Source organism: Glossina fuscipes, unplaced genomic scaffold (assembly GCF_014805625.2).
Source record: "Glossina fuscipes isolate IAEA_lab_2018 unplaced genomic scaffold, Yale_Gfus_2 60, whole genome shotgun sequence".
In the NCBI taxonomy this organism is placed as follows: Eukaryota; Metazoa; Arthropoda; class Insecta; order Diptera; family Glossinidae; genus Glossina; species Glossina fuscipes.
This window is the reverse complement of record NW_023998432.1, coordinates 6,850,956-6,875,310: the sequence shown is the minus strand read 5'-3', so window position 1 is coordinate 6,875,310 and position 24,355 is coordinate 6,850,956. Positions and strand designations below refer to the sequence as shown.

Genomic DNA, 24,355 nt, shown 5'->3' with positions numbered 1-24,355 from the left:
AAAATCTTAGACACAAGTAAATTACGTTTATGTAATATAAACCACGTCGGCGGACATTTCGAGCATTCGAATATGAGAGCTTTCACGAAAAGTAGGCCTCTACATAACAATAAGAAATAAGATTTGATGTATTATCACGGAAATGATCGAATAACTATGTTAAGTAAAGCGAGGCAGCAGGATATTTAATGATCGATCTTGTCCGACTGTAATATTTTTACTTGTTTATTCATATGTTGATTATAACAATGATTAAACCAAAATTTTTTATTTTGCTTTGATGAACTGCTGAGAAGTTTGAGAACTTGTATCCTTTACGAATACACATAAACAATTCCTCTGTTTTCTGTGGCTGCCGTTTTAAATCAATCAAACCCACTTGCGTTTACCTAATCTTCGGTGGGATCTGTAAATTATATTATTAGAGGATAAGTTTGCCTAATTAAGCAACATAGATGTTTCTTAAACATAAATTTTATATATTCAATCTGGCGAATGAAAGCACTTCCTCGCCGGTTTTATTAAATAGATTATGTTTCTAAGTTATTCTGCGTGAAGAGTAAAAATTACGTTTACTTAAATGACATAAATTCCTCAGGGTGATTTTTAAACTATTTAAAATCCGCTCCTCCCAGAAATTACTTTACTTGGTATGATCGCTAAGCTCAGATTTGCTTCTGTTTGTTATGTTTACATCGCTCGACATATCTATATTTTTGTATCTTCCTCGAACTGTGCAAACGTTTCATACTCTTTCGGACAGCGAGGTGAAATTAAATATTTTTCTAGGTGTGTGGAATTAATTAATTTATATTGTTTCTCTTTACCTTTCCTTAACTGGGGCATCCGCTATTTGCATGGATTATTAGCTTATTGTTTCAAATCGATTTCGTGTTTCATGAAAAGATGTGTGATCTTTGACTGTCATCAAGGTAAGAAACCAATGTATTCTAATTTAAAATAAAAAGGAAAGGATGCGGTGGTTTATAATTCAGCAGTTTGGAAACGGTTACACACAAACGAGCGTTAATAATGCTTAGCATTATTGTCAACTGACGTACATATGATCTCGATTCCTTAGAGATTTAAGAACAATTTAAAATTTCTTATCGTAATTTCTCTATACCTTCTATTAAGGTGAAATTCTTTCCGAAATCGATATTGCTTTTCAGATTTTCTTATTTAGCGAATAGTAATAACATTAAAGAAAAAAAGTAAAAAAAAAAAGAAATCATATTTTGACAAAGTCGAAATCGTCAATCAGCTTTATAGTACTTAATAAAAATTTTTATTGACCACACGCCAAAAAGTCTGGATTTATTTTGAATCTAAATAGCGCCTCTTGATTGTATATAATCTAAACACAGAATGGGGCACATTCATAAACCGCTGCCAATAATCGCACGAAATTTCAGATTGACATCTGTTACAATTATTATTATAGTTATTGACGAAAATGTATTTCGAAGTAGACTCTAATGAATACGATTATATTGATCAGCACTTATAGGAAGTCTTATAGAAAACATATTCGCGCGTTTTTCACAGGATCTCAAATTTGCATTCATAAGCATTAGAAACGAAAAATCGGACCACTACCACTCTTCGTTGGCTTTGGTGATAAGGGTATGCAATATGATTGTATGATATGCGCAGATTCACCTGTTATGGCTTTACATTGATTTTACTGTGAGACCAAAGTATGATTTAATAAGGTTGCTCCTGTTAAATCAGTTCTAATTTTGGTAACTGCCATAAAATTTTATACATATGCATGAACTTTGTCTACGAAGTTCCTATGTGTTTATATATGCAAATATGTGCGTCCATTGATAAACACATTAATGCATCCAGATACAAATTTGCTAGAACATTTCGTACGTCGATAGATAAGAATGTTTGGTCTTACGCCTAACTAGACATTGGTGTACGTAAGCAATATAAAATATAACTATATACATATGCATTGCCATAATAGATACTTAAAATATTAATGCGTTTATAAAGTTTGGTAAACCAAAACTATTACTACGTAACATCAAGGCCAAAGACTTAAATGCAGTGTAATGAAATATAGTACGGTCTTTTTAAATATATGCTTATTTATACACATTTGCATATGCGTATTTTAGTGTGCATGTACAGGTTTGAGGATATGTGAATAAATGCGTATTTTTTCTGCACGCGTTTAGATGTAGGCAAAGATACTTGCACACACTGTTATTGATATGGATAATATGAAGTTCTACTTAAGGGTGGAGTATCATGCGGTATTCGGGCAAACAAACTTCAGAATCTTACAACACACTTATAAGCTGGCAGGCGAGTGCACACGCTATTGTGTAGATCCAGCTTAATACACGACAGACATTTAAACTTCAACGCCGACCGCTCTTTCAAAGTAGTATACCTACAAGTGATTTAAAAATCAAAATTAGGGTGATAATGAATTGATGCGGATTGGATGCTTCACACTGGCTGCAGTAGAGCTACTTAAGGTCACAAAAATACCACAACATGATTTAATAATTTATAGTGTGTGCAATGAAAATTTTGCTTCCAGCTAAGGGGATACGATCTCTCATTGCTGCAACAAATTTACATTTTGTACACATTTAAGCCTACTAACCGATTGTTTGCTAACGAAATGACGAGTTAAAAAATAATTATGCATTTCTACAGAAAATTTAGTATGCATGTATATTTTCGGTGATTTCTCGGGGTTTTAATTACGACATAGCTGATCTTGTCTTTATATCTACCATTTGTGACAGAGGATATATCAAGTTTGTTCGAATCTCTGTAACATCCAGAGAGACTTAAAATAGACTCAACTTCAGAATCATTTTCTGAGGCGATTTTAGCATATCTGTTTGTTATATATCCTGCCCGTCTGTCCATCCCTAATTCGGACGTCTGCTAAGGTATTTTTTGTCAACCCACAACTTTTTGCAGTTTTTAGATGAAATTTGATAGACGCGTGCATGTTGATGTGTTTTGGCTATCGAAAACACATTAGATGGGGGTGTTTTTACCTTCTTTCCATCCTACTTTTACAAAAGTCGTTATAAAAAAAAAACTTGCAAATTTTTCATATTCTTCCATAAAGTCGAGAAGTGACCCTTTGTATGGCAAAATATATTAAAAAAAAACGCAAAAAAATTTGGATCGTAATAGCGATTTGATATAAAAGTAAGAATATTATAGTCGGGCAGCGCCGACTATTACAAACCATACACTCCATCATCGAGTACAGTTATTGGTTCGTTTCGGTAATAATACACCAAAAATTGCACATTATTTTCATACAAAGCCATAATTTTCATGAAAGCCCGAAGTTGTGGTCTCCTCTTATAAGAGCTTGCGTTTCGTGATTGCGCCTAGAGTGGAACAAGAATAGACCTATGTGATCCAAATTCTCTACGGTTAATTTTTTTGCTGAAAGGCTACTGTGAATTTTCGTCACAAAATATTGAAAACTACGCTTTTTTTTGAAGAGCTTACTACCCTATGAGGTATGTTATATGGAGTGGGGTCAACAAATTGACCCATGTGGTTGTAATTAGATCCACTCAATTTTTTATTTTATTACTATCATAAACAAATTTTGATAACAAAACAAATAACAATTACGCTTTTTTGGGATATAAGAATTTACGTTTCTTAATATAAAAACCTTATATGCGGTGGTATCTAAAAAATAGACCTACTTAGTCCGAATTGGGTTAGGTAGATTTCTTTGCTAATTTACAATTATGAGTTTCATACTAATTTAAAATGCTGGAACGCTACTATTCAGCCACGTTCCACCAGAATTGCAATTGCTCTTCATGTGACGACTTTTCAGAATACGCCGTTATATAGGGATTGGTTAAAAAAGTGGGTCGATCCAAGCCATTTGCTTTAGCGTTTCTGCTTGGGCAAAAGTAAGTCTGTGTACCAAATTTCATCAAAATATCTTAAAAATTGGGGCCTACAGCTTGAATACAAGAATACACTGTAAGACTTCAGACGGAAGCAGAGTGGCTTTTATAATAAAAGATGGGTCTATCTCAAGCCGTTCTGTGTGTTATATACGTTCACACTAACCTAAAATGACCTGTATCACAAGTGCAGGGTATAAAAATAAGAAAAGGATCGATTTTCTTAGTTACTAGTGTTCAATATTGGTGGTTGACGTAATTAAAACTATGACTGGCAGCAGAATAAGCTAAATAGTCGTATGCACAAGCATTTTTGATAAATTTTTTGAAAAGCTTGTTTCTCCTATTTTTTTAAGATTTAATTGTCTTGTTAAACAAAGGCAGGTATCAGCTTCGACGGCAGGATTGCTTGATCGGAGTGGACGTAGAAGCAGTTAGGTGTAATACATTATAATATTTAATAGTAAGGTTTCAATATTATCAGCAGAGAAATCGAGCATAATGCGTGAAATATGAAATTTAAGCAGTTTTGTTAAACTCATAATGTTTATTGGAGGAAGGTGGATTTGGCACGGCAGGGTATTTCAACGGACCATCATGCCTACAATATCATGATGGGTGATACGGATCCTCAAGTAAGCTAAAAGGTGGACAGCGATTTAGGACTATCTCCGGGAAATTGGCAAAGCAAAGATCTAGCAGTCTGCCATTACAATTAGGAGTACGGTTGTATTGAAGTAAATTACCATTAAATAATTCATTGAAAAAAACAAAAACTGTATCAGATGTTGAAGTAGGGGCCATGCAGTCAGAATTATCACGCTATCACCAAGTAACTTATGGCATATTGAAGCCCCACAACGCTATGACTATAATAGTAGGTTTAGACATCTCGGCCACGTTACAAATGAGGATACCACATTTTTTATAAATAGAGATATCCGCATTTAGGGGAATATAAGAGCGAGTTACACATAATTGTTTAGTGCCGATTTTCGCCCGAATGGCTATAAACTCCACTTCGGAAGGTGTAGGGAATTCAAATGAACAGGGCGGGACAGCAGCAGATATGGCAATTAAGCATCAAAGTGGTTCAATCGAACCTTTCTGATATCGTGGAAAGAATTCTGAAAAATATCCGACGAATATACCTAAACCAAGTTGTAGTGAATGGCAAACGGGAAAATTCTGTGCTCACTGAATTTAGGAAAGTAGAGCTAATTTTTGAATTTATACATTTTTGTAAATAAGGGTCACTGGACCTGCAGAAATGTTTATTTTTTGATGCTGAAGGAGCAATCGTATTAGTATTACGGAGTCGATCCCGAGAAATGAATTCCTCAATTAAGGATCTAACTGCCCACAATGGTTTATTTAGCAAAATTTCCATGTCGGAACTATTACTGCAACAGATGAGATAGCTCCAGGTTGAGATGGAGCCAAATTAGAAATTGCTTACACGCTTCAAACTGTCGGATGGGACTTTTGCAGCCAATTTAACTTTTTATGTTATCCCCAGAGGTGCCAAGCGTCAGCCTTGACACGAATATTGCCTTTCTGGGGGGTACAGCCGACCAGCAGACGACATCCCTACTAGAAACAATGGGATTTCCAGGTTTTATTTGGCGAGAATGTAGACGGGGTGACGGCGCTGCTTATGCGGCATTCCTAGCATGGTGGCTAGCAGACACTACCAAACAGCCAGGGGGAGAGGCGGATTTGTTATTTTTATTAATATTTTTTGGGAAATGGCACATTTGGGGAGAAGATATCCTTGCCACTTCAGCATACCTGAAACGGGGTGGGCTTCCCGGCTTATTTGTAATTTTTTATTAGCACTCGCATAAGTCGTCGAATCAAATTTGGGCGAAGGTGGGGTTGAAGTACCACACGTTATATTACGAGTTGGTAATTTACAGGCTGGCGGAGAAGCTGAGTGCTCTAGAAAGGAACTCTCATCGAATATTGGCTTGATTTTTTCGCCTTTCCACTCAAAGTCACGATGTTGTTGCTTCGTTGAGAAAACCGTGAACAGCTTCCTACAGTCGGGACATGACCAATGTAATCCTTCCGAATGATCTAGGAATGCATCTGCAGCACAGCTATTGATACCTTCACACTTCGTATGAGGAGACGATCGCAAAAACAACAGGTAATGAATCGTTCAGATACGGGCCTGTTTTTGTTCGACATGATGTAAAAAAACACTCCATGTCAATAAATAACAAGGAAGATCGAGATTGTGAAAAAAAAAAAAACAAAAATATTGTTTCACAAAAATGATCTCTCAAATTAGCAAAACTTCACATTGTTAAAGACACAGCAAACCAAGAGCAAGTCAAGAGAAAAACTGTAAACAGGCAAAAAAAAAAACAAGAAATGTACGTGTTAACCAGAGCATTTCACGACAAAAAGTTCAACTCAAGTTCAAGTAATTCAATTAATTTGAACACTTTTTTAATTAATTACACTTTAAACGCGTATAAAGCTAAAAATCAATAAGATAAAAAAAGTAAAATCCAAAATTACTTCACTAAAAGTAAACACGTCCATAGGGTTATTTGCGTCGAAAACTAACTTACGAATTTTAGAAAAGCCTTGGCATTCAGAAAGCCTATTTTTGACCGTAAGTTTTTTTCCATAATCGAAGATCTGGGGAGTAGATTTCTTAAGAATCCATTGATGTGTTGCAATAATATACGGAAGTCGAATTCTTGCAAATGTTTTGATCTTGCTATACCTTACGTTGATTCGATATAGAGGTGAAACGAGGTTAGGATTAATATGCGGGTAGTGTGGTAAAGTTTTACGTAAAGTGTTCCGTAATATAATTTCCAAGGTCAAATTTTTCCATTATGTGGTCTCCAATTAAAAGCGCGGAAGCTGCGGATTTGAGCGTTAGGGCTGCTCGCTAATTTTCTAAAATATCAATATGACTTTGTACCCAAAATATTTTAATTTTATTTTGGTATATGGCAATGGTATTTCTGACTTTGTTAATGGTGTTCCTGTTGAAACTTAAGGGGTTACGAATAACGTTTATGACCGACAAAATATCTGTTTTTCACTTTCGTGCAGAATATGATTAATTTGGACTTGACCGGTGGTGTCTATTACTGCATAGGCAGGTAAATGTTTATCACTTTTCGAAGCATTTGTAAAAATAGTATGCCAACCATTTTTTTTCAAAAAAGTTAGTTTCCGCTGGAATTAACTTTGGGGACCCGGCTTGGCGTACATTCTTTTTTATATGCTTAGAGTGAAATATCACCATAGTTAAAGCCAGTGGTTTGCCTCTACATTTTTGGGACACGTTTAGCAGAATAGTCATTTCTTTTGCAGCATCTATATATGGATTGATATCTCGTCTTTGGGCAATAATAGCTCTTTTAGTTTCTTTATCGAGTATTGAATTGGCAGAATTGAACAGTTTCGAGATAATTTTGTCTGTTAACTCGCACACTCTAGCACTAACCACTTGACGCTAAGCTAGTTTCAAAATATTTATCTTCGACTTGCTGTTGTTACTGTTGTTGCTGTTGCCTTATTAAGCTATAGCCAAGTTACTCAAAATGAGCATTTTGCTAAAGCAAGCAATAGTGCTTTCGTGAACAAAGCTTTTCCAAGCAATGGAGCGTATGAAGTTTATCCTAGTGTGAATGGAATTCTTTATTGGAGAACGTAAACCCCAAAACGTCGAGTGCTTACATATTTTGAACTGATGAATTGCTTATCTGCATATGTCGATTTTCCATCCTATGCTATCTACATTCGTGTTTCAAATCTTTTTCCAGTATATTGATGTTTATCTAGTTATATTTTTCTTTTGTTAAAATGAAGACATCATCAGCATATACGCAATGTTTCATTTTCGGAACACAGCGAAGAATGTTACGTATTTCATTGCATGCAACTTGAGAAAGGTTTGAGACATAGAGGAGATCCTTGTGGAATTCCATTTACTTTATGATTTCAAAATGTTTAAGATAACATATAGGCTCTGTCAAAGGCTTTTCAAAGTGGATTGAAATTGTTTTCATTGTTAAAAAAACCAATGTGTAGTAGAACATCAATACAAATTCTGCCTGCCTTAAATTCAACTCGTTGCTTTGTGATTATATTTTCAAATTCAAGAAACCAAGATAAAATAAAAAAAAAATTTTTTTCCAACGTTACTCCCACGACGATAGTTTATATATTAGGGATTAAACTGCGTCTATGAGGAGTGTTGGATTTAATACAACTACCAGCTTTCAAAGCGTCTAATATATGAACTTGGTGGAATTACTTTAAAGGAAACCCGCAATGGGTTTCTTTAAGAGATATAATGCTAAGCTTGGCATATCTTATTAGCGTTTGTAATTCATTGAAAGTGTTAATGAATCCTTTGACGTTCCATTGTAATATTTTAAAATCTTTTTACGCTTGTATTATCATGCTGGGTATGGCGAATAAGTTGACGTATAAGCATCACAACGAGAGATGCTGCTAAGGCTTAGGTTTCTTTAGTTTAGTAAAACTTTCCTTTAATTTATCCAGTAAGAAATCAAAACAGTATTTGTTCTTTTTGATATTTTGTATTTTTCTGGATGAACTTAGACTAGACAGACGATAATTGTATTTTAAAGTTGTCGGAAGAAAATTATGTTTTAAAGTTGATAGAGAAAGATTATATCTTAAAGTTGATGGTTTGATGAGTGCCTTGATTTGATTGATTGGTTGAGAAACTAATTGGTACTGGAAACAGTCGTTCCTTTGGTATTCAGTTGATTGGTATTTGATGTTTTTAAGATTAAGCTACACTTGGTTTCTTCAGCTCTTCTACTGCCATTTGAAGTTTATTGCTTTTTTTGTGAAGCTTGGGAAATATTCGCAGCAAATGTAGTGACTCTGCTGGAAGACAAAGGGTTCAGTTCTTGATACCTGCGACGAGCTTCCGTTATGCTACAGCAATGAGTTTTAATTTTTATTTAAAATTTTTTGATTTAATATCTACGACAGTTTTTATCTAAAGGCGAGTGACGATCGTTGCAATTGATACAGAAGCTGCAAAAACATGTTTTGGAGTTATGAAGATGTAATCCGCAGTTCGCATGTACTTGCTTTTTGTTGTGTGCTCAATCCCCTAACAATTTTTGCATCTTATAGGGTTTGACATGTAGTACTCAACTTTATATTTGTACCCAGCAATATCCTGACTAGACAGTAGACGACACCCGTCAAAAGTAATAACTATTTTGTTCAGGGTTTGGCTTGGTGGATTTATAGACGTCGATTACGGCTTGGAATTTCGTCTCAGGTATTATTTCGGCTTCAGGCACATGATTTAGACACGGGGCGTATATTACGCCTTTCACCGAGCTTAACGTTTCATGAAATTTCGATTAGATTTGGCACAAGATTGAAAGGGATTTTGGTTTTGAAATTTTTTCTGTAGCGCGAGTTTTCTGGGCAAGAGCTAATTAGCTTCCGTCTTATAAAGGCGAAATAGAGTCAATCCCAATTAATAAAAATAAATTTTTCATCAATTAAAGAAGCGTTAATTACGGGCAATGGTAGAAAATCACCAGTTTGTTTAGTTTCCTAATTAGGAACAGAAACTCGATAAAACTTGAAATCTGTAAGGGGTTTTCTTCGGTGGAACCATGGCGTAATTCATTGTTGACAGTATATAGTGTATTGAAGACACTCACTTAATAAAAAAAGGAAAGAAAATGCATTGATTTTTTTTTAAGTTTCTGTGTGCACGACATTTGGCAGCGATAAGTTAGCTTCTTCAGTTTTATGATCGCAATTAAAGTGATAATTTGTTTTGTATGTGCTTGCTTCCTAATTTTTAAAATTTTAATATTACTTTTCTTTGGTTTTTACTTCGAGCTAAACCGCAACTTGAGAAAGACATTTTTAGCAAAGACAAGAAACTTAAAATATGTGGGCTATCTTGTTGGGCTACCTTAATTTCGGTTATCGTTATTTTATCACAAAAATAAATGAGTGTATTAGGCAACTTGGTGCAGGGTATGTACTGATCTTCTTTGCTCGACTATAGTGTTTTCACTTATTTTCCTTTAAGTTTGTAGAGAGAAAAGTGCTACCTTACGTCAAGTGGTGTAAAAACACTGTACCACTGCCAAAAATAAATCGTGAAATTATTATAGTAATATGAAGACAAAATAAGGCAAATTATTCTGTAGGGCACTGGGAAATGCCAACTTTCAGTAGTTACGGCACCACGGAGCCAATGCAAACATAGTGAATCAAAAATAAAAGACTAGGGAACGCAAACGCTAAGAATAACTGTTGGAATTCATTCAAAACATCGTGAGTTTTCAATGCGACGATATTCGGCTGGTCAAAATTAGGAATAATTAGAAGCACTAAAGTGGAGTGCCCTACTCTCTCTGTTGTATTTACCCAGCATGATTTCTTCTGATTAACACTGGTTTTAATCGATGATTTACCTAATTCCTATCACAAATAAAATCCCAATAGCGTGCTTGAGCAGAGTATCCATTCTTATGAAAAGCGTCACACAGCTTTAAATTTTTTAGGCATCATTGTCTATGAAGAGGTATGTTTGACCAAAAGTTTTGTAAATCTGTGGAAGAGGAAACTGAACATCAAACCTATGATGGATGTATTAACAATATTTTAAATAGCGAGAGATAATAGACATTAACATATTCTTCAATAGTCAGTAGGATGGCTTTAGTCTTACAGAATAGCTCAAACGCGAAGATGTTAATACCTGGAATAAGAGCACACAAGGCGAGACCATGGTAAAAAAGACTTCCAATTTTTATCTTGTGACACATTTTATTAAACCTAACCAGCAGAGAACAAATTAGAAAGTAAACAATTTTAATATTTTTGTTAAACGAGTTAGTGTTGGCAAAACCTAGCTCGGTATTTTTGTTTCGACAATATCAAGGACGTTAAGAATGGTATTGCATAGAAGTAAGAATTGCGGATAAGTTCATGCTTTGATAGCTTGAATGAAATTGCTCAGCTTGGAAAAAGTGGAAAGAATATATCAAATCATTTATTTTTAAATTTTTAGCTTTGGACGCTTTTCCTTGGATGGAGAATGTCAATCTGCTACAATTATACAAGCTTTAACTGCTCACTTTTTCTTCTAATGAAAGTCTCCCTAATATACTTAGTAATTGTAATTAGCTTAAATTTTTTGGCAGGTGTTTGGTAAATGCGCTGGTATTAAATGGCAACACCACTAACGCGATTTCGGCAAATTTTTTCGAATGGAAGGAAAGGTAATATATTCGAAGAAGTTATTAGGCATACGTTTAAGTATCCAAAATAAAAAACATGATTTTTAAAAAATAGGGCCAACAAATAGTGATGGAATGAAAAAATGGAGAAGAGTTTCAAGGCATACAGTGTGGGTTATGACAATTTGAAAAAAAATATCCTTTAATCTGCACGCCTATCGATAGTGAATTCCTAAGAGAATCCTAAAAATATTGATCTTAGTTAGTTATGTAGTTAGCGAGCGTTTGGATAAAAAAATGAATTTTTGACTCATAAAGAAGTAATCCTGTCTTTGTTTATAAATAATGTTTACAATAACTTATCGAAAATACACCAATTCATTAGGGAACGTTATCCAGAGGTATTGCGACAAGCTAAAAAGAATAAAAATAGTGAAAATGATGTCATTTTAAAAGAACATATTTCAAGAAAAGCTTGAACCGCTCGTGTATACTCTGGGTATATTCTGCAGTTAATATGAAAATTATTCAACACAGTACCATTTTGTTACATGTTGGCAGCGCTGCTTTGGTGTAAGCTAAGTGACGCCAAACATGAATGATTTTAATTTTGCATTGCCCATAACCCCCCTTTATGTCATTTTTAATTATTTATTTACTTTTAAGAATTATTATTGTTAGTGTCATTTGTTTATTGTTCATTGAAAATTCAGCAACTGGAGGCATATTTCGGCAACACGCTGTTATTGAATGTCTTGCCAAGGCATATGGCATTGCTATGTGAAATGAGCATCCTAAGTATTTCTAAGTAGAACCAAAATTTAACGTGCTGTCAAGTGTCAGAACAAAAGTCTTCTGCTTTTCCTAAGCGTATGTATGTGTAGCACAACCGATGTATTGTAAAAATTGAAAAATATAATAACGAATTCTACAGCGCTCATTTTTTTGTGAACTTTATTAAAATCGATACACCTTTCAAACGATACACACGCTCTATCTAAATTTAAGTGAACAAATGTAATCGTGTTGAACATTTTAAGGTTCTGGGAATAATGGCTACAAAACCACCTAACTATTTCCTTAAATTTGAGCCTGTTAAGAAGATGTCAACATTTTTTTATCTCATATCTCTCATAATTTTGTGCACTTTTGTATAATTTCGTTTTCGATAAGCTATTGCTGGTTTAAAGATGGATTTCGTTTGTAAGGAAAATAAACAAAGAAAAGAGCTTAAAACTTTTTGAATTGGTTTTAATATTTATATCTGCACTAATGAGAAGAAAATAAAAGAAAACAATTTGTTAGAAAAGTTGGCGCATAATTTACAGAAGTAAACGAACATAGCCAGAATGTATGTAAAAATGCACATATTTTTATACGTTAGCGTTCGTAAGCAATAAAACTTTATGCGGGATAAGACATGAAAACTAGGAAGTTGGCTTGAAATGCAAATAAATTGCGACTGAAGAAAGAAAAAATAACAAGATTTAGAAAGTGTGCGAATATATATGTATCCATCCATCCATCATATATATATACATCTTTAAACCAGCAATAGCTTATCGAAAACGGAATTGTATGAAAGTACACAAAATCATAAGAGAAATATATGCATATGAGCGTATGTATGCGTGCGTGTTTAGTGTATGCTTGTGTAGTTTTCAGTTCTCGCTTAATTTTATTCTCGGTTAGCGAATGCTTAATCAATATTAACTATTCTTATGCAATCCTGCAGTGTATTATATTTGAATATGGACAAGTATTCGTCACTATTAAAGAATTCGAACTACCTTGATCAAGTATACAACGAATAGTATAAACTTTTAACAAAGGTACTTTAAGCGTAGCAAAGGCAGCCCCTTCCCTGCAGAGGCGCTTATTTAAAACGTTAAACGCCTGCCTACGCATGTGACAAGCCTACAAGGTTGGTTTGGCTTAATTAGCATAATCTAATTTAAACTTTTGCCGAACATTTTTAACTCGTATTTACTGGTTGTATATACGTACAAATAAATAAGCATATATACGTGCAGTAGCAAAATATTAAAAAAAAGGAGAAAATTATAACAATTTTAAAAAAACAACAACGGCTGGGGCTTGCAAACAGCGTATTTGTTAGGGAAAATTCGTCAAAAATTCGGATGCCAAAAATTCTTCGTACAATATATTATGTCAATGGAATGAAAAAACAACAACACGACGTTCAAGTTGCAATAACACACATAGAGCCAGTTAACGTTTTATTAAATTAGGAGTTATGATTAAATGGAATAAATTTTTGAAGGGCGAGGATAAAAGTATGTATTTCGGGCGGATAGCAATTCATTCACGATGTAAATTATATAGACACAACTTAGTGCACTTTACAATTTTATTATATTAGAAGTACAACCTATAGTCCGCAAGTAGGTAAAATCACTCCTGGTTCAATTACAAACCCTCTCTGCAGTGCATTATTACTCATCAAGAGATTCTCCCACCGTACTTAGTCTTCAACAAAGTAAATCTTTCGCATTTTTCATCACGTGTGTCAAAAGCCTTAGCTTTCGTGCCTTAATGTGTCCTCGCTTCTATTTTGTTCACTATTGCGTCAACACATTAGAACATATATCTTTCGTTACTACGTCTTCTTTTGAAGTCCATTTAGAAAACAAGGTTACGTTTGATACGCATCAACTATTTTCTTGTTTTAAACGGGTTGGAATAATTATCACATGCTTCATAATATATTAATTAATTTGCGTGTAGTTGCCACTTTCACCGGAAGTGACTAACCTTTCTGGTTGGGCAACTTGTCCCACTGCCTCAACCATTGGGCGCCATATCAACCAATTCGGAGAAAGCGCGTAAGTTATGATAATAAATGAATAACTGAAGGTAAAGTTTTTCTTAACACTAAGAAGTTACGCATTCAGTTATCAAATAATTTGCAGATGCTATATTTCGAATAGAAAAAAAAGTTACATTCGCCAGAGTGCAAAGTGTTTACACACATCCCCATAAATCATTATATAGGAAATGGAAAATTCTTCGATTGGTTGATCCGAACATTGGTTTTATAGTGGACTTTTAAAAAATATTTGCTTCAGGTCTTGCACTAATATCTCATATGGGTATTATGTTACATGCTTTTGCTTACTGTAATTTTTCATTGAAACTTCATATAGGTGCCAGTTTCTATTGTAAATTTTAAGTTACAACATTTTGGCTATTATAGATACTGTTATAGATTTAACAATCCATCGGCAACAACCCGCGAGTGTTCCAAGAAAAGCGAAAGTCGCAAGTATGGGTAGAGCTTGGACCTATATCAAAAGGCTGGAATCGTAGTGGACATCACGGAGGAGTTGATCACCAGTTTCTACGTAGGTCATAACTCCCTCAAGTATTATCAGAAATATATAGGTGCCTCTGATACCGATTTATGCAGATGTGGCGAAGGAAGAACCGAAACGTTCCATCGCATTTTGTGATAATCTGTGGAGCCGGTCAGCAAGTATTTGACTAACGTAAGGTGAGATACAATATGGCGCTGTGGATCAAGAAAATGAGAGGGCCCATAAGAATTCTAAAGGTAAACAGTATAGGCGAGCAGAACAGACTGTTAAAGTCGTGGTACGCATTGCATGCATAATGGGTACATCTAAATGAATTCGAAATCCTATTTTAAACAAAAATATAAATGTAAAATATAAAAGTCACATTTCGCAGATCTATATCAAAGTAAGTGATAACATTATAGCCCTTAAAATCGTACCGCACTTCGGTTAACACAATTATTCATGTAATAACTTTTCAAAATAAGGCATCATATGGGAAATGATCGAAAAAATCTTCCGATCTGAACCATTTTCAATAACGCTCGTCCTTATGCTAAAATAGGTGGCCGTGCCAAATTGCATGCGAGAATGCGTAGACAAGTCACAGACGGGCAGGCAACCAGACGGACGAGCTAAGAACGATTCTGAACCACATTTTGAATCAACGGATATAAAAGAAGTCAAACCCTCCTGGACGTTGTATACATCTGCACAAACTTAATATAATATGCACTACAAGCGATGTATAAAATAAACATGCAATTTTCTCATATTCAAGTGAATTAATATGAAATGTAGATTAATAAGTAACTAAGATTAAGGTGAAATAATTGCTACTAAAATTTTGCTATATCTGTAGTCGAATATAAATTAGATTTTATTAGAAAATTCTTAAAAAGGTAAAAAAACTCAGTTGAATGCATTTGTTACGTAAATTTATTCAATAACTAGTTTGTGCTAATCAGACAAGGCCCGTTTACAGGCAAACATATTTTCTACTTTATTATATTTTTGCAAGTATATAATTTCTTCTAAAACGCTAGCGATATTCATCCTTGAGATAAAAGAATTCTTTTAAGTTGATGCATCACGTACTGCAATTTAAAAAAGCTACTACCACATTTTTGTCACCATGTTATTATTGTTACGGCCTGGGTCTAAGCAAGTGGAGCTTTGTAAAAATTAACCAAAATCTCAAACCTTTTGCAAAGCGTTTATATACTTTTAAAATTGACCTGGTTGCATGAATCCATTACGTATGTATAAATGGATAGATATGATAGGTTACGTAAGTGCAGATAAGGCTGAAAGTAATAGGCGACGCGAAGAGAAACCACACATCACGAACCCTCAAAAAAATATCGCAACATGTTTAAAGAGGGTACAATATTTTGAACACCTCTTTTACCTTACAAAAATACTTTAACGAGGGCGATAACGTCCCGCAGACATAAAAAATGAAGGATTTTTATGGTAAATATCATCAAAATCAGTAGAATACGTATGGCTTTCTCTTTTGCGATTTGGAAATTTCGTCGTTAAACTTGCACTAGTCTTCAGATGATGGAATACTTCAAAAATTTACGAAGATAACCCGATTATATGGTATAAAAATACTGCATATCTGAACATCAGTTTTAACAATTTTGTGTTAGGATGGGCACTAAAAGAAATTTCATGTTTGCATATCACATGAGTTGAACAGTTAAAATCTCACGGGCTGAGCCACCTGCTGCCAAAATGAAGCGAAATTAACGCACTTTCGAAAAGATTGATGCCAGGCGGCGAAAATTGGAGCAATTACGACAATAATGTTGTTGCAGGAGGGTGTTAAAGCCTAGACTCTGCGTAGGATTGGAAGTTACTTCGTAACTTTCGCCTATTTTCACATTCAAGCTTATATCAAGTCTTTCGCTCTATGCATTAATGCATGTATAGAGAAGGGAAAAAATGAGATTTTTCAAGCGAACTTCGTACGTAGAGATCAGAGACGACGAAGTACATACATGTCACAACACATTGTTCAAAATTACGATTAGGAGATTCTTGAGGACTTTTTTTTTACCTATCAATAACTGGTGTTAATTAAAAGCCATCTGTATTCTTGCTTTTTCATTCTCATTATTTGTGTGGCTGTTGATTCTGTTAATAGTTTCTTGATATGACGACGCATTCTCTCATAGGTTTGCAAAGCAGATGCTGTGTTTTTAATCGAATACGGCATACATATACGCGTGTATCTACGAAAAAAGATGAAACAGCAGCTATGTACATAGCAAATATAATTCGTTTTCTTTTCGTCGTTTATTTTGAAGAATTGAAGAATTCTAAAATTTATGTTCGCCAAATGGAAATTATTAAAATATATGAAGAAATTTTTTATTATTAAAAAAGAAGTATGTTGTAGTTCATTATATTTGTCTTTATAAAGTTGGCTTATTTTATTTATATATTTATTAATTTTGTTTGTTTACATATATATTTGACATAGTATAATTTGCCATATCACACATAATTTATTGTAGACGGCGTCTATTCATATTATGCTGTTGTTATGCAATTCGACCTTTTTTTTAATTTTTCCGATTACTATACTCTATTGTCGCGCCAAGAATTACGAATTTTTGTACAACAAAACTCTGAAGGTAAAGTACAGTATGTTGTGCCTATGCTCACTGCAGCCATCGTCTGTGGTAAATCAGTCCTATGTTTTTTCTTATCAAAAATTAGCTTCCGTATAATTAATTTATATTTATTTCGACGTATTTTACTAGGTACATTTTATCTTAATACTGATATAATTCAAAAATTTGATCTTTGAAGCTTTGTATATATAGGGCTTCTGCGCTGTAATTTTTGTGTTGCATGCAAGTTTGGGACAGTTTCCCCGTAAAATCTTGCTTGGTCATGAAGTTCAATATATTTCAGCGTACTTTTTTCAAGAAATCTGCTTATATGGTATGCCCTAAAAAGTACCTTTGTCTGTCCTGTCGGTTGCTTCGCTGTAGATAGAGCCGATGTGCCTTCATTTGTGCTTTGTCATCATAATCAATACCGAAGTCGTTTTCTTCTACATATATTTATCGATTTTTGGAGTACTTAATTGGTTTTCTGCTTCTAATGGGTGCATGTAATGGGTATACGTCCAGGAGCGCTTCTTTATGTGTCACTTGCAGGTCGTCTGGTATTATTTCTCGCCAATCCGTTGCCCAATCTAAAAACATATCGTCATTTTCTTCACAGTTCAGTTCGCTGTCGAATTGTAAATGAAGAAACTCAATAGACAATAATCTTGCAATTAGATACCTTATTTCGTACACTGACGGACATGGGTTATTTCCTAACGAAGATCGAAATTTTTCGAACAAATTTTCCTGTAAAGTACAAAGACTGCAGCGAGCACTGCTACGAACTGTGAAAAGTTAAACTATATACTGGCTTCCCGTTCCTTGTGTCGTACGCTTATATATTATTGCGCTTATTCGCTTATAAGCACAAAACTCTCTATACTTCTGCTTTATAAACGTTTGATACACTATAACATTCTAATAGATTGTTTGCCTATACAAATGGCGAGAATGAAAGAGCAAGCAATTAAATGACTGCTAATTAACAGCGCTACTATTATTAAGAACAGAAGCACCAAAAGTGTCTGGGATTTTACTAATTCTTATTTTGAAGATTCTTATGGTTTCTATGAATTTAACTCTCTCTGATTAAACGCTATAAACAATTAGTAGTATTCGTGTGTTTAGGTGTATATGTATGCAATGGGAGATAAATGTAATAAAAAATCGGTATTGCGGGATTTTATAGTCAATTTAAAATTTTCGCAAAAGTTTAGATTACATATTATATTATTATAGTATTATATATTTTTTATAAAATTTATATTTTAATATAGGTGGTCGGAAATAGAAACCTAATATATATTCTACGGAGCGCGTAAACTAAGACGAAGCTTTTCCGACGTTTTTATCGTGCATGATGAAGATTGTGCTAATTTTCTGCATGAAAATTGAATAGGTGCTTTACAAATGTCGTGTAGCAAAAAAATAATTTTCAACCCAGATTCCAAGTAATCGCTTGAAAAATTAACGAAAACAAAGGCGGACAACCCTAAAAGCGTATTAGAAACATTATTACTATTTTGCAAACTGGGAATATGCACCAATCATTAAAAACTTTATCGCCTTAACCTTACGATAAATATGCTATGTCGTAATTGGAAACAGGTATAACAAGCATTTGCAACGTGGCCTGCAGTTTTTCGCGTTCTAATCAAACTCTCTCCGGTCAAGCTCTCTCCGTTGTACGAATTCAATTATCGGCTTTTGATAGCGCTCATATTCTTTCTAATACTGTTGCTACCTCTTCGTTTGGATTAAACCCAAGTGTTGCCTCGATTGACCTGTTAGATTTTTCCTCCTCTGATCCGTGAATGGTATCATTGAAGCCTGGCAATCTTTCGATATAAAGAATGTGAGACTCTGCCAATGCTAGAACTGAAAAGGTTAATAGTACTATGATTATCAGCTATGCTGAGGTAGCAGAGATGCTAGCTCCTATCGAAAAAGATCGAATGTTTCTACTAAACACAAGAAGGCTTCTTCTTTCACCATTGATAAAATTCTTCGAAATGTTATGACTCCTTCATCGTTGTTAATGATAACTATTTAACCTATTCCCGTGGCCAATAATAGCTGTAAACTAGTCGTAGTCCCACCTAGATAGTCTCTATTTTTTTCTAGATTGTCGTCCAATATGTCTGTCGACATCATTAAGAGTTTCCTCAGATCAAAGTAAACCTTCTTAAATCTGAATAAATTTAGTGTGCTTAAGATGAATTCTGTATTATTGATTCTCTATGAAAAAACTAAAGAGGTTTTATACCTTTTTGACTTATTATCAAAACATAAGAGGGATCTAAACCTCGTACAGTTTTTTCAAAGCCTGAATTTCGAATACGAAAAGATAGCGTTAACGCAAGCATGGTTGAAACCTTGCATTCGCAATAATGAGTTTCTTTGTGGATCCTCTCAGATATACAAATTCGATAGATTGAATAGAAAGAATAGGAATGTACTTACGGCAGTACATGTCTTAATCGCATCGAATGTCGTTCCACTTAATAGCACTTCTGATGTAGATTTTTTATGCGTTTGCATAAAATTAGCTGATAGTTATTGTTATATGTATATGTTGGATGCTTGCATTAATATTGAGAAATTTTTATTTCAAAAAAGAGTTTATTATCAAAATATTTTCTATCGTTTTCTATAAAATTTTACCATCTTTCTGGCAACATGACGACGTCATGTCGAAAAAACCCATAGTGGTTTGGAAACCTTCCAAACACCGACCCATTTTCGCTCTTCTTAAATTTTGGGGAAGCGCGTGCCAGCCAAGCTCTGAACAAGTGGTAATCAGAAGGCGGTATGTCTGGTAAGTACGCTGGCTGCGGCAGAACTTCCCATTCGAGTTGCAACAGTGCATCTTTGACAAACCTTGCAACCCTTGGCAAAAAATGGCATTTTCAGCAAGTTCGTGTCACTACTTTTAAACCGTTGAAACGAAAACCAACAAATGGGATATGATTGAGCAGCGTCGCCATAATCTTCTAAAAGTGTTTGATGGGCTTCGGTACCAGATTTGTTCAAATCAAACATCAAACGTCATGAATGTCGACAATAAAATTTTAACCATTCTATGTTTAGCGTCTGCATACACTGAATATCTCAATAATATAATAGTAAATTGAAAACGGTTATTTTAGAGAAAGATCGAAAATATTGAATTTAACCGCTATATACACTTGTATTCCCCAAAATTAATGCAAGCACCTATTATATTCCCCGGCTTCTGAAATATCGTTGTATCTGCACCATCTTATGCTTCACTACTGCTTTTTAGACCTCTTAAGTGAAAGGATATTATAGTTATAGTTGTGTATTTTAATTAAGCCAATGTTTTTTGGGAACTGTGTGTTCAACGCCTTATTTCACTATGTTCGGCGGCTAATTACGACTGCTTTTTTCGAGGTATTGGTGAGTTGTGCCTCACTCAATGGACTATAGTCTACAATCTTTAAACAAGATTGTTAGACCTAGTATTTTGCATTTATTCTGAATTAACAATTCTTCGCTCTAGCTTCATCGTTACTCCTGACAGTTATCACCCAGCTCAACGTGTAGTATTTAGGGCGGGCATATTGGCCAATTCCGGAATAATAATGTGATTGAAATTACAATTCGCTGTAGGTTAAAAAGAAATTACAGCAAATAAGGAATCGGAGAAAAAAAATTAAAAAATTTTAAGCCAGCGATTCTCGAACTGACTTGTCATCCTACAGCATTGAGAAAAATAAATTCATGGTAATTATCGGAATATCTTACTACTTTCAACGAATGTGTATTAACTTTACAAGGAACCCGAAAAGTTTTAATGCATTCGGGAATGCCAAGAGAAAAACTAAGCGATATCCGTCACAAATTAACGGAGATGACTGAACGGATCCTCGAGTTGCAACTGATATGTTTGCACGATTTTTTGAACAAGCTTATTCTAAAAGTGCCGTTGCACAGGCAGACTACAATTATTTAATTAAGATGTATAATATTTTCTCTATTATAGTGTTTTCCAAATCAGAAATTTACAATGGCTTAGTGACTTTCTTAGATCCTCATTAATTGCTGTGAGAGCATTGTTCATTCTCTGATCGACATAGAGCTATAGCACTATAGAGCTATAGCACTATGATTTTGATATTAATTTCTATGGATCCGTCACAAAAACAATTGACACAGCGTGTGTCTTGGCATCTTATCCCGATTAGTTTACCATTCCATCGTTCGCGCTTTGAACATTTTAATTCCTTTGACATTACTTGTAAAAACTTTGTAGATTATTATGATTTTTTTTTTTCTGATTCTATTACCCGAATCGAAATAAAAAGACATAAATAGTTACGAATGTACAATATAAATACCTATAAGCTTGCTGCTTGTCATTATTATTTCCGAATTAGATATTATTATAAATCTAGATTACAAGATAAGTAACTTTAAGCTCACTTGTGTTTCGTTTATGAGTGCCTTTCGTTAGCCGAAGAAATAATTAAATAAGTAAGGAGCGATGGCTTTGCCATGTTTGCTTTGTTAAGGTGAATGCTAATTCTCTTAAAACTAATTTGTTTATAATATAAACATAAGTTGTGCAAGTTTCTTCTTTTGTTGAAATATGTTCGAGGAATATATTTTCTTTTATTTTTTTGTTAAAACCATTTTCCGAAGGCCCAAATATCATTTAATCTATCTAACTCACACAGAGAAACTTTTGTAAACAAATTTACTTGGTTTTGCTTTATACCAATACATATATCCTACAAAACATACACATATCTAGTACATCGATATGTTTATTTGTTCTTCACTCTGAACGCAAAGTTTACATTACATTGTAAAACGTCTTAATGAAATTTTAAACCTCCTACTTTTTGTTAAGAACAGCTTGAGTATAATTAAAAACATAAAATTGTCTATGAATTGGAGTAAATAGGAAAAAGGTGGTTGCTTTGTTGCGGAAATGTATTTTCATGTGTGTTTATTTGTTCAGTGTACATTTAGTTGCACTAGAGTACTTCAGGCAATGTCTACAAGATTTTTTAAATAGAATAAAGACGTAACATTGATTTGCTAAGCAAGTTGAGAATAGTAGCAAACAATGCTACTGTTAATCTTTTTAATAATTAACTGGGTAGTATAAATATGAGAAAACTAGTCTGAGTGTTGCTTGCGGTCCACCTTGATGCACCAAGTCATTCATACATAAAAGCACACATTTAAAAAAACATTTTAAGTATTTACATCTGCATTTGTTTTAATTGCAGATGCTGTCTAAATAATCAAAGAAAAAGAAATCGTGGGGATGTCTGAGGAACAGCAAGAGCAACAACAGCAACAACAACAACAGCAACAACAACAGCAGCAACAACAAAAACAGCAACAGCAACAGCAACAACATAAATCCCCAAGGAATGTTAATAGTAGTAGCAATGCAACCATAAGCACTTCTCGTAAATCAAATATATATGAAATGCGTAATCATGATTATGTCAGTCGTTTAGTGGCAGCCACGCCTCCGTATTTATATTCAGCGCCGATGGGACCCAACAATTTCTTCAGTGAAATGCTGCGTTCTCTTGTTGCCGCTCGCAATCAAGAGAACGTTCGAAATTTACAATTGCAGCAAACAGCCGCTTTAGTCAGACGTCCCAGAAAACGTAGTTGGTCGCAACATCGTTCTTTTTTCCGGGAAAACGATATGACTATATCTGAGAAACCAAATACGCAGTCCAAAAATGTTTCTATGGACTCCAATACAAATGAGAAACCATTGGAGTTAACAACCAATAAGCCTTATTTACAACAATTAGCGAACAAACATCGCAAAATCGAACAAGGCTCAAACAGTAAGGATCAGAATAGTTGTAAGCCATCCTTAACGTTGGCTAAAAATAATGAAAATGATCATACCATTGAACCCACCGAAGTTAGCATAGCAGCGGGTGGTGCTGTTGATACATTGGTTCAAAGTACACCTCCAGCTGCTTCCTTTCTTTCTCAAGATTTAGTTCTGCCCCCACCTCCCCCTATCTGGTATCCTTCTTTATATGCCCCATATGGCATCGATCCGCTGCACTTTTTTATTGATTTAAGAGTATCGGGTCACATTTATGACCGTAAGAAGGAAAACGGTTCGCCATTTACTAACGCTGATAATGGTTGCAATTCTGTAAGATCTGACGAAACTTCCAATACATCGTCGATCAACCATGGTAACATTTTGTCTAACAAGCACAGACATGGCTCTGCTTTTACTGTACCCACACCAAGGTCTTTCGATTCAAAAACCATTGAATGCTTACCATCTCGAGCTCAATGTTCGGACGCTATAAATCTCACTTCATCGGTCGAAGCTGAAGTAACCAACAAGTTTCAGAATTACGCTAAATATTACGATTTTGGCGAGAGCAAAGAAAACCAACCAAACATATCAAAGTGTAATGCTAATTACATGCTTCAACAGTTGCCTCGTTTATACGGTCAATTCGCAGCCCGCGATTTTTTCGCCCAGTCCCAAAATGATATTGCGGCACAAACTTGCACCGCGGCTGACAACAGCAATAGTCATGACAATGACAATAAATCTGAAGCTGATTGCGACGCTGATTCGGATTGCCGTACCTCTGTCGAGAATGGCAATGACAACGACGCAGACGTCGGATCTAACTGTAATCGTGAACGCGATATTGATGTAGAAATTGTAGATTCCATTAAATATCGAACTGACGGCGATAGTAGTCGCTGCAGCAGCCCGGATGAAGTGTCGATCACCCATATCGAGTAAAAGTGTACTTTCCAGCGCCCAAATATTTACCCACTTAGTATGTGTGTTTATGCACTTATAAGGTACCATACACTATATGTATGCAAGCCTATATGCTTTCTTTAAATGGATTTTTGTTTGTGTTAAAGGGATACAAATTCTCATAGTTAAAAAATATGGTACTTCGAATTTTGTATATGAAATTATGGAATATATGTATGCACTTATGAAAATTTAAAGAAACTCATATTGTTTTAAGAAGAAAGCCGTCTGCATTTTTTAAAATTTTTAAATTACTGTGAATAGATATATATTTTCATCCGGTGAAGACTAATCGATTTAAGCTCATAAAACACGTCCACAATGTTCTTCAAAAATAGATTGGGAGCAAAATAGCCAAACAGCAGAATAAATTGAAGTAATTTCTTTTTTTTAAACCTTTGTTATGGGTGCAAAGCTTCTAGAGCATTTAACTCAATTATAAATGCTTCCTTTT

At 34.5% G+C, this 24,355-nt stretch overlaps 1 protein-coding gene across 1 annotated transcript; it reads left to right on the top strand.

Annotated features, from left to right (window-relative positions):
- Nucleotides 1-22,398: 22,398 nt before the first annotated feature.
- Nucleotides 22,399-24,045, top strand: LOC119637657 (putative uncharacterized protein DDB_G0282129). The gene has a single exon (XM_038033853.1). It carries the CDS (start codon nucleotides 22,399-22,401, stop codon nucleotides 23,878-23,880), a length of 1,482 nt encoding a protein of 493 aa, XP_037889781.1. The 3' UTR covers nucleotides 23,881-24,045.
- The last annotated feature ends 310 nt before the right edge of the window (nucleotides 24,046-24,355 follow it).

Excerpts from the sequence above, each read along its gene's own strand:
- LOC119637657 (XM_038033853.1), top strand. The coding sequence starts at position 22,399 with ATGTCTGAGGAACAGCAAGAGCAACAACAGCAACAACAACAACAGCAA.